Raw genomic sequence first — 11,213 nt, 5'->3', positions numbered from 1 at the left:
TTAATCCACTAAATACTAATATCTTCATTGCCCTAATTTTTTTAAAATCTAAAAATCCTGCCTCCTGAGATTTGTACATCAACCATGAAGTTCCCGAGCTGGGACAGGGCAGATCACAGGAGGCAAAACCCCACCAAGAACAATGAGAAAAACTAGATTTAAAAACAACTATCAAAGGTACTAGAGAGGTCCTGAAGTGGCCCAACGTGGAGGGGGCTGCGGTCCCGGGGAGACAGGAAGCCTGCGGGGGGGAGGCCGGTGTTCTATGGCAGCTTCCCCTCTGGAACGAGGGGCTCAGAGAACGGGCCCCCCTTCGCCACACCGGCTCTCCCTTCAGGACATTTGCTGGCCCTCGATCCTCACACGGCAAAGGCCAGCCAGCCACCAGAAAGCCGCTCAAACCTGGGCAGGGCCTTCCGTTGCCTGGCGGTGCTGGGGAGACAACTCAAGCTCAAAACCTTTCAGGGGGAAGGGCCTTGGTAAACAGCCGGGGCTTTCAACAGGGCCTCTGAGGTTATGCCTGCGTTGACGAGTCTCACAAAATCTGTAACCCGTCCCTTCTCTAGAGGAAAACGAAATCATCCAGACCCTCTGAGCCTGCCACCCACCACGTTCACACGCAGCGCATGTCTCACACTGTCAACAGCTACCGGGCACACCAAGACCTAGGACAAAGGACAGACACGAGACACAGACACGCTGGGTTTCCAGATTCTATGGTTTCCAGACAAGAACTCTAAGTGAACTGTGGTTGAAACCCATAAAAATTATCAAGTGGACATCTGAGAATTGAAAAACACAATGAATGAAGTTAAGGACTCAAAAGATCAGTGTGATGGCAGATTAGACCCCCAAAAATGAATGATTTCCAGAACGGAAGGACAGACAGAGGCTGGAAAGAGCAGAAAGAGCAGAGAGGGTGGAGGCTTGATACGCCACGTCGAACACACTCGTCATCATGGAGATGAGGGCAGGTGCCCCTCCATCAGGCACAGAGAACCAGGAGCGAGGTGCGTGGCGTCAGGACACGTGGGGAACGCAGGAGAAGCACACTCTGAACGGTGCAGCATCTAAGCCAGTTGCTGGAAAATCCTCCCAGTCCCCAGGCGTGTAAAGGCGTGAGCTGTTCCCTGGTCCAAGGAGATGCCCTCCCCTGTCCAGAACATTCCAGAGCACAGAGCAGCAGCACGCGGGCAGCACACTGGCAGCGGTGCCGAGCGGCATGCACACGGTGAGGCCCCGGCTGACCGCAGCACGCCCGCGGCGTCTCACCCACGTGCGGTCCGTGGCTCAAGAGGACCTGAGAAGCAAATGCGCCCCGACCGGTGGTGTGAAGAGGCAAACATTTTAGCGATAAGACTCCCCACACACATCAGTTAGTGCTCGAGAACAGTCATGTGGGAGCGGATGCGACCGTGTGGCCGCAGCCCATGCAGCCGCAACTTAAAAATCGGTCTGCACTGCTCTTCATCAGGCCTTCACACGCGTACACGTCAGCACGTGTATTTCCAGAATCAGTCCTCGGCTGCGGTTCCAGCCGAGGCCCACACGTCACCCAGAGAAAAAGGCTGGCGCAGGCTGCAAAACATTAGAGCTTTTCCTGTAAGAACAGGAACCAACCGCTGATGGTCAAAGACCACAGCAGTGGACGAGAACCACGGTTGCCGAGAAAATATAGAACGTTCGAATAACAAGAAGGAAGACGAAGACATTTTCTGGAAAAAGACACAAGCATGACAACAAGAGGCCCAGCCGCGTGGGCTCTGTGGGCACGGGTTCGATCTGACCGGGCTGCGCCTGCCCTGCATCCGCTCAGCGCTGGTCAGAGAAGCGTTGCACAGCGTGGAGGCTTGTGGAGTCACTGCGTTTATGCCTGGAACTAGTGTAACGTTGTGTGTCCACTGGGCTTCAACAACAACAACAACAACAACAACAATCTCAAAAAAAAGAGGTCAGCTTCATTTTACAAAACCATGATCCCAGTAATATTTTCAGAGGTTTCAACAATGGACAAATGAGATGCTTCTCAAAGAGATAATTGTAAAAAAAAAAAACAAAACTAGAAATGGTCAAACTATGTTGAGATCCCAACTGCCCGTGCTAGGTGTCCGAGGGGATGGGCTTGATCATGTCGTAGCCTTTCAGACTGAGAACCCGCACACGTCAGGTATATTCCTCAAGCAAAAGTCTCCGCTCGTCTGATGACGCACACGTCACAGATGAACGCACTGGGCGCAGAAGGAGCGGCTGGTACTAACACAAGGTGCTGTGATGGCTACATTTTAAAGAGGTTTATCTTTCGGGGGCATGATAAAAAAGTGGCAGTTTTCAAGTAATGGAAATTAGTAAACTAATTTTGAATTTGATACAATTTGTCAGAGCCCTCAGAGAAATGTAAACATGAAATAAACACTGTGATCAACTTATTCAAAACAGTTTATGAAGAATTAATCAAAAGAATGGGGAATGCCTATAACATGCAGCAAACAAAACAAACCGGGGGACTTTTGCTTCTCACCAAAACAGAATAACAAGGAATGGATTTATCCCCTGCCTGAAACAAGGAAAAAACAAATACAGAAAACAGAGAATACACGGAACAATTTTCAACACATTGGACATGGGCAGCAAAGGGGAGTGAGCCCCATCCCTGTCCCCGTTGGAGGCGTGGACAGTCTCCGGTTGGCGGTGCAGGCAGAGAGAACAAGACCTCGTCAACCGCCCGACAGACCAGGGTAGCTCGGGTCGGCAGGACAGACAGCTGGAGAGGACAGAGCTGAAGGGAGAGGCCTTGGGCCGCACAGGCCCCTCTCCCGCATTCACAGATCTGTCAGTATAGGATGTAAGAAAGGTACTCAAAGGAAAGGGAAGAACCATCTGGAAGGATTGGAGGGGAGGGCAGACTAGTTGCTCCTGTAGAAAACATGATGCACTTGAAGACATCTCTGTAAACTGTCAAAATGAAATATTCAGAGAAAAAAGAGTTAACAATAAGAAGAGCTGCAGGAAGCTGGGGACAACTCCGGGACGTCTCATAGATGTGTGACTGGAGACCCTGAGAGAGAGGAGGGTGTGGGATGGGGTCAAAAAATGTATCTGAAGAATTAATGGCTGAAAACCCCCCAATTCTTTTTTAAGATTGTGTTTATTTGAGAGAGAAAGCGATCGAGCAGGTTAGGACAAAAGCAGGGGGGAGGGGCAGAGGCAGAGGGAGAAGCAGACTCCCCGCTGAGCAGGGAGCCCAACGTGGGGCTGGATCCCACGACCCCGGGATCATGACCTGAGCTGAAGGCAGGCGCTTCACCGACTGAGCCACCCAGGTGCCCTGAAAACCCCCCAGTTTGATGAAAACCGAATCCCTGAAGGACCCGGAACACAAGCCACGTGAGAAAACCACACTAGGGCACGCTGTACTGAAATGCTCAAACCCAGCGGTACAGAAAAGGCACTGACGCAGCTGGTAAAGGAAAGGGCGCCTCCCACACAGACCAAGACCAGGCTGCTTGTTTCCTGCTGCAAACAAGACGAGTGGCTGGGCAGTGGAGGACATCTGTAAAGTGTCGAACGGACCAAACCCAAACAAACCTGTCAAACTACACCTGCGAACCCAGCAGGAGTTCTCTCAGAAACAAAGATTGAGTGCAGATCTGTTTAGACATCGGATGCCTGAAGGAATTCATCGGGTGCGGGCCTGTGAGGCGAGCAGTGGTCAAGGACGCCCTGTGAGCAGGACAGTGGTGCTGGGCAGAAATTGGAGTCTGTACACGGAAGAATGGTAACTATGTGCGTGGGGAAGTAGAAAAGATTTCTTCTTATATAATCTCTTTTAAAAATATAAGACACGAGTTTTCACACAAAAATAATGACCGTGTCCTGTGGAGTATACGACCTGTGTATACGTGAGACGTGTGACACAGTGTAAAGGCCGGGATGGGAGAGAAGACAGTGTGCGCCCAAGGCTCTCGTACTCCCTGTGGAGGGTCACTCGAAGGTGGGCTGCGGAAAGTCTATAAACCCGAGTTCAAAAATAACAAAATAAAGGGTGATGGCTAAGAAGCCAACAGAGGAGATACAAGGGAATCATAAAAATGTTAAGTCCAGACAAAGTCAGAAAATGAAGGAAAAAGGAACAAAGAATACGGGGGACCGATAGAAAACAAACAGCTGTGTGACAGACTTACATCTAAATACACTGATAACCACGTTGAGTGGAAATGGTCTCAGTACCGTAATGGGAGATTATCAGGTTGTATTAAAAAATCCAGACCTACAAGAAATTAATTTTAAATATAAAACACAAATAGCTTAAGAGTAAAAGGATGAGGAAGATACCCCTGGGATTAGCTAACATGATGAGGAAGATACCTTAGATCAGCTAACACTAATCTAAAGAAAGCCGGAGTGGCTGTGTCAGCATCAGATAAAGCAGACCGCAGAGGCAAGGACCCTGCTAGAGATCCAGAAGGCCATTTCATAATAATAAGGCGGCCAACTGATCTGGAGGACATGACAATACTAAACATTTATGCACCCAACAACAGAGTTTCAAAACAAACAAAGCTTGGGGCGCCTGGGTGGTGCAGTCGTTAAGCGTCTGCCTTGGGCTCAGGGTGTGATCCCAGGGTCCTGGGATCGAGCCCCACATCAGGCTCCTCCGCTATGAGCCTGCTTCTTCCTCTCCCACTCCCCCTGCTTGTGTTCCCTCTCTCGCTGGCTGTCTCTCTCTCTGTCGAATTAATAAATAAAATCTTTAAAAAACAAAACAAAACAAAAAACAAAACAAACAAAGCTAAAATGGATAGAACTTCAAGGAGAGAGAGACAAATCCACACCACACTGAGTTGCACCGGTTGTAAGATACAAGATTAACACACACAAATCCATTTTTTTCTATATACTAGCAATGAACAACTGTAAACTAATGTTAAAACATTTAAAGCAGTGTAGAAAACATGGCACACTTCAGGATAAGTCTGACAAAAGATCTGTAACCTGTACCTTGAGAACTAAAGACATGGCTGGAAGATAGTAAATGAGACACACCTAACTGGAGAGAGGTACCTGGCTCATGGGTCCAACGGCTCCATTCTGTTACGCTGTCATTGACCTTCAAATTAATCAACAAGTCCCACACCATCCCAATCAAAACTCCAGAAGACTTTTTGTGTGGAAAATTAGCAACTGATTCTAAAACTCATATGGAAATGCAGAAGGACCTAGAATAGTCAAAACAACTTTGAAAAAGAAGAAAAAGTTTGGAGGACTAACACTACCTGATTTCAAACTCGTTATAGGCCTGAAGTGATGAGGACTGTGTGGTACCGGCATGAAGATAAACACATAGATCAATGGAACAAAACAGAGAGCCCAGAAATAGACCTGCACATACACGGAGAACTGATTTTTGATAAAGGTGCAAAGGCAATTCAGTGGGGACATAAAATTACAAGACTTCTAGAAGAAGATACACAAGAAAATCACTGTGATCTTGGGCGAGTCAAGATTCCTTAGATACGACACTAAGAGCACAACCCATAGAAGGACAAAACGATAATGGGGACTGCATCAAGATTCAGCACTTGCGCAGTTCAAAGGGTGTCACTGTGAGAACGAAAAGAGCAGTCAGACTAGAAGGAGATACTCAGAGCATGTGTCTGATAAAGGACTCACACTCAGAATATGTAAAGGCTCTCAAAACCTCATCATTAAAAAAAACACATTAATATTGGCAAAAATTTTGAACACACACTTCAGAAAGTAGGTATCGATGTCACGTGAGCACAAGAAAGGATGCAGGGCGAGCTGCCCCCCACGTGCCCTTGGATGGCTGAAGAGACCGAGATGGAGCAGCACCGCATGCTGCTGAGGACGGGGCGGACCCAGCCCTCCCACACGCTAGGGAGAGAATGTAAAATGGGACAGCCACTTTGGGAAGCAGTGTAGACATGTCTTAAACAGTTAAACATATACCTATCACACGGTCCGGTTGCTCCACTCCCAGTTCTTTATTTACTCAAGAGAAATGAAAGTATGTGTCCGCACCTCCGGAGACTCGTGGGAATGCTCACTGCAGTTGTGCGTGTGTGTGTGTGTGTGTGTGTGTGTGTGTGAGTGAGCCTGCCCCACTAACACCTCCTTGCTATGGTTTGGGGTCACTCCCTGGGGACCAGATCCTCACAGTGCCAGGCAACCCCTGGGTTCAGTGACACGCCAGGCACCCAGGCACCCTCTTCCTGATTCCTGGCGGGGGTCCTGCATGGAGCCCCCCACGGTGCTCCCCAAGTCACTCCTGGGCCGCTGCTTCCACGTCTCTGTGGCCTGGACTGTGCTCCCATCACAGACCTCAGAGCCCATGTCTTTAGTCACCCCCAGCCAAGTCCCAGCTGAGCTCCCATCCCTGGCCATTGCCGCAGGCCTGCCAGTCATGGATGGTGAGTCATCTTTCCAGAGCTCGGACCAAGAGCCTTCCTGCCCACTTGGACCCTCTCTTTCACAGCCCTCTTCTAATCTGTTAGCAATCCTTAGTTCTTCTTCAAGATACTTCTGGAACACGGCGCTCCCTGGCCCAAGCCCCACCTTCCATCAGTCTCTGTAGCCTCTCATGCTCAGCGGCCCTAGAGGCTCCACTCCTGGGCCTCCTGACCTCCTCTTTTTACCTGCACAAGCTCCAGACACCCCTTCGCTTGCTCTTCTTCGGAACGCCTCAGCTCAGGGGCCACACCTTGCCTGCCACTGTAAAACTGCACTTCTGACACTCTCCCCACCACAGCTTTCTCCTACTTCTGTGGCATCTTTTGGTTTCTAAGACATTTATTCAGCCCGTCCACTGGCCATCCACTGCCCCTGTGCTGGAGGAAGGCCTGGGTCCACCACAGACCTTGGTCCGTCCCACCAGCTCCTGGACCCTGGGCACCCACCCGCAGCCAGGCGGCCTGGGCACACAGGGCAGACAGGAAGGGCCTCCTGCTGAAAGGCAGGCATATGGCCAGGCCATCCTGGGCTACTGGATGTTTGCCCAGGGGCCTCGGGCCTTTCTTGTTTGCCCTGAGCGAGTGTGGGGGCTATCCACGGGTGGGCCTGTGTCCCACCCAGAGCTTCTGTGTCCAGAAGAGGCACAGAGGGCTTTCAAGGTGAGCACGGCGAGCAGCCCTGCGCGTTGCAAAGTGAGCAGAGCAGGAGCTCTGCAGGTGTGTGCGTGTGTGCACACGAGCCAGCGGTGCTGGGGGGGCACAGACAGGAGCCAGAGCCAGTGAGGGGCAGCGTACAACATTTATTGAACTCCAACGTGGTGCAGAGGCGCTTCCTGGCCAGCCGCCCCGGAAGACACCTGGGGGCCCAAGTGTGCATCCCCAGCATGTGACCATTCAGTGAAGTCAGGACTCCAGCACCCCCCCACCTTGCCTGCACCTTGGCCCAGGACCCTGTCCTCCATTCTCCCTCCCCGTAACAGAGGGAAAGATGCACCCTGCCCCCAGTGCAGACCTGTGTGGACACGAGGGCCGAGTGAGCACAGGCTTGGGGGGCAGAATCAGCGGGGGGTGCTGGGTGGGAGCAAACCCGTTTAAAGCAACCACAGTTCTAGGCGGTCTAGGAGAGACGGCTTGTGGGAAGTGCTGTCAAAATGTCAAACCAATTCTTAAACAGGTACACGGACACTAAGGGACAGTATTTCTAAAATGTCACAGATGGGAGCACCCCCAAAGCATTTAAAATAATTAACACTGCATGCCAATGCATGAACACGCGAGCATAAATTAATTCTGAGCGAAGTATCAGGGACAGAGCCTGGAGCCGACACAGAGATATAATATAGATTTGTTCTGTTGGTGTGTGTATGTCTATGGCATAGATAACTTCTGTTAGTAAAGAAAACCTCTATTTATATTTGTGACGAAGGGCGGGTGGGTGGTCTGTACAGAGTGTGCGAGCCGGGTGGAGATCGGGGTCATGGAGCAGAGGCCGTTGGGCAGGGTTAGAGCGCACCCATCCCAGTGACCTCAGATGTCAGCCTGGAAGACACAAAGGTACAGGGGAGACAGGTCACAACGTTCTCATAAAACGGGACCAGGAAGAAACGGCTCGCCCTATGTGCTCTCACTACCTTTGTACCCCCCTCCCTCTTGGTTATTAGATACGTGGCCATGAGTTGGAGACCAAAGTGGAGTGGAGAAAGGTGGACCCACCAGAGACCAGGTTGGTGGGGTCTGCCTTCCCCGTCATCATGTCAGGGGTAGGACATTAACCACCTGGACAAGCATCGGTCACCACGACCATTTCTACGGCAGCTGCTCTGGGAGGGGCACTGGCGTCACATTGCCCTCGGTGTGGAGTACAGGCTGCCTCCCCCATCCACCTGGGCCTCCCCAGAGCCCGGCTTGATATTCTGAGTTAAGGAGGAGGGTCTGCCCCGAGTGTGTTCACACGATGTTCTCTGACACGCCCCTGGGCAGGGAAGCTGAGTTGCATGTTGAGCCCAGGACCTTCCCTGGCCCTAGGCATATCCTCCGACCCTCACACAGTTCCCAGACTCCCTGTTCGGCAAGGGTCTGGGAGGCATCGGCAGTGTCTTCACAACCGCAGGGCATGAGAGAGAGCAATGGTCTAGCAATGTGCTCTCTGAAACTCCATAACCCAAGTAACCCAAGTGTGTGGCTGACCTCAGGCTATGTAACCGTGGCCTCCCTGGAAATGCTCTAGGCTGTAACCACCTCGCCCCCACCAACACACTCCAGGGTGAACGGTCAGGTGTGGACATGCAGAGCGGGTACAGGGCCCCAAGTCTGTGTGAAGACTGTCTCCACCGCATCCCAGCCCCATGCCCAGCCAGGAGAGAGCAGCCACCAGAGAGGACCGGGCAAGGTCTGGGCTCCCGCTGTGGCGAGCCAGTCCTCTGAGCATCCTATCTGGTCAGTGACACGTAGGACAGGGCCTTGTGAACACCCACCTGGCATTGATGAGGTACTGAGCAAGGCTGATGTTAGCTGGGGTCCCTGTGATGGTGATCTGGCGCTCGGATGACCCTTCTGTGGCATTGGCAATTTTGATCTGAGCTCCAGACATCTGTCGAATTTCATTGATTTTGGTCCCTTGGCGTCCAATTATGCAGCCTATTAGCTAGAGAAAGGACAGAGGACTTCCTTAGAGAAGAGCCTCCGACCCTGAGCTGAGTGTGTGCAGAGCCCCAGGGAGGCCCCAGAGGGAGGACAGCCCAGCCTTGGTGTCCACCCCACTCCACAAACCCCATCCTCCCAGAAGGATGAGGCACTGCCTGCCCCCCCTGCCCCCACCGCCTCCAGGAGGCAGGGCGCCAGGTAGCTTTCCTGCTGGGGGTGAGGCTGCGGATGCCCGGGCTCTGCCTGCTGCAGTGAGTCCTGACAAGTCCCAAAGGGGAGAGGCACCCGTTGCGTCACCTCCCCTGGTGTCCTTCGGGGGCCTGGGAGATGGGGAGCACTCAGGCGCCAGCACCAGGGCCCTCTTGGCCGTGTCCTTGGGGTGGAGGAATGTTTGTCTGATGCCAGAGTTTAAAGCTCTCTGCTGTCTGAAATCTGTCTTCTGATGAACTTGGGTGAAATTCCCAGGACATGTCAGATGTTCCCTATCCTTCCCACTGTGTGACCTCTGGCTGCCCTGGGCCATCTGAAGGAATGGTGGTCATCAAAAATCAAGCAGCCAGAAGGACAAGAGCCAGCGCTCCTCGGGACACAGAAGCAGCCCCGCGCAAGGCTGGACTGCAGCCCGAGTTCTAGACCTGCTCTCTGGGGCGGCCCCCCTGCTATGCGGGGAGGACTCAGGCCCCAGAGAAGCCTCCACAGAAGAGGCAGCCGGCACTTCTCGATGTTCACTGTGGGCAGAACGGAGTCCCTCCCTGAGCCGGGGTTGCTGAGGTCAGCTCTGAGCACAGGGACAGAGCAGGGCAGGGCCAGTGCAGCCGGCTTCCAAGTCTGCCTCCTGTGACCCAGCGGCTAAGCAGTCAGCCGAGAGTGTCAGCAGTGCTAGGAGCATGCTTCTATTCATGTGTCCGAGGCGTTGGACAGAGGGGCTGGAGCCAGGTGCAGGAAGGAAGCCCACTGACAAAGACAGATACCTCTGGACCTGTGCTCTTGTCCCCGAGGTGACCTCTGCTTCTCAGCTCGGCTCTCCTTTCCTGGGTTAGGTCAGCTGCCTCGCTAGACCATCAGTCTCTCCAGATGTCCAGAGAAGCCTCCACCCCAGGAGACTCAGCTTCTTCCACCTCGGACCCCATCTCCCTAGGCCCCACCCCCACCACAAGGCCCCGCCCAACCTCTCAGACCCCACTCCCTTCTCCTTAGGCCCCACCCCTGACCCTACCCGCCTGGCCCTGAGGTCAGTGAGGGAGCTGCTACTGTCCCTGGCCTGGAGCCTTGACTGGTCCTTCTCTGGCAGCAGAGAAATCTTGAGGGCTGCCCGCTGACGTGGCAGGAAAGGCAGGGGACTGCTGGGCTCGGGGGCTGGCACGGGGGCAGCAGCACTGGCCCCTGATGGAGGGGGATGTGGGGCCAGCTGAGTCCCCAGAAGATGCCAGCACTCAGGAGGACCCTCACACTTCTGTGACCACTAGCAGCCCAATCTCCCTTCCAGAACCTTCCCCCTTCAGTGCGAGAACTGGCTTGTTTTCTCCTCTAATAACCCTATCCGAGGAAACCATCTCCTCTCTGGCACGCAGTCCCCACATTCCCTCAAACATCTTCCTCATTCTGTTTTCTTACTGAGAATGTCCTCGCGCCCAGCCCTCTCTTCTTCCCTGGGGCCTCACCCCTGAGCGGCCCTGAGCTGCCCCCCAGCCGGCCTGGGGGCTCCTGAAGTCAACCCTCACTCCTTACTTATGTGGGACGTGTCCCTCTTCCAGATAAAGCTGGGAGGGTGTGGGTGCAGACACCGGGCTGAGCCCACGGCTCTCCTGCTGCCTCAGCAGCTAGAAAGGCCCCTCCGACCCGGCGGGAGTGGGGCCCTCCCAGTCCTGCTCTGCAACCCGTGGGCCATGCAGGCCCATACACTTGCCCTCCCGGGGTCTCCTGACCCCACGGGCATCCAGCCCACACCCAGCTCTCTCCTCTCACCCAGCGGGCTTCCACAGGGAGCCCGAAGGGAAGTGACAGAGACACTTTCAAGTACCATGGCCCCTCCTAACTGGACTTAGAGCTGCACCCCAGGGCTCCGTGGGGACACACCTGTCTCTCATCCCGGAGCTGCCT

The 11,213-nt window shown here is 53.3% G+C and overlaps 1 protein-coding gene across 10 annotated transcripts in view; it reads right to left on the bottom strand.

Annotated features, from left to right (window-relative positions):
• Positions 1-7,255: 7,255 nt before the first annotated feature.
• Positions 7,256-11,213, bottom strand: part of PCBP3 (poly(rC) binding protein 3) — a 269,593-nt gene continuing 265,635 nt past the window's right edge. For all 10 annotated transcript variants that reach the window (XM_045776982.2, XM_045776981.2, XM_045776983.2 and 7 more), the window contains 2 exons: positions 8,945-9,114; positions 7,256-8,009 (listed from right to left, as the gene is read on the bottom strand). In XM_045776982.2, the coding sequence (XP_045632938.1) occupies positions 7,973-8,009; positions 8,945-9,114 (207 nt within the window). In that variant the 3' untranslated portion in view covers positions 7,256-7,972. The remainder of the gene's footprint in view (positions 8,010-8,944; positions 9,115-11,213) is intronic.

This window comes from Ursus americanus, chromosome 4, assembly GCF_024610735.1.
Source record: "Ursus americanus isolate L20-20 chromosome 4, mUrsAme1.1.p, whole genome shotgun sequence".
Lineage (NCBI taxonomy): Eukaryota > Metazoa > Chordata > Mammalia > Carnivora > Ursidae > Ursus > Ursus americanus.
The sequence above is the reverse complement of the archived record's forward strand: the minus strand, read 5'-3'. Positions and strand labels throughout refer to the sequence as shown.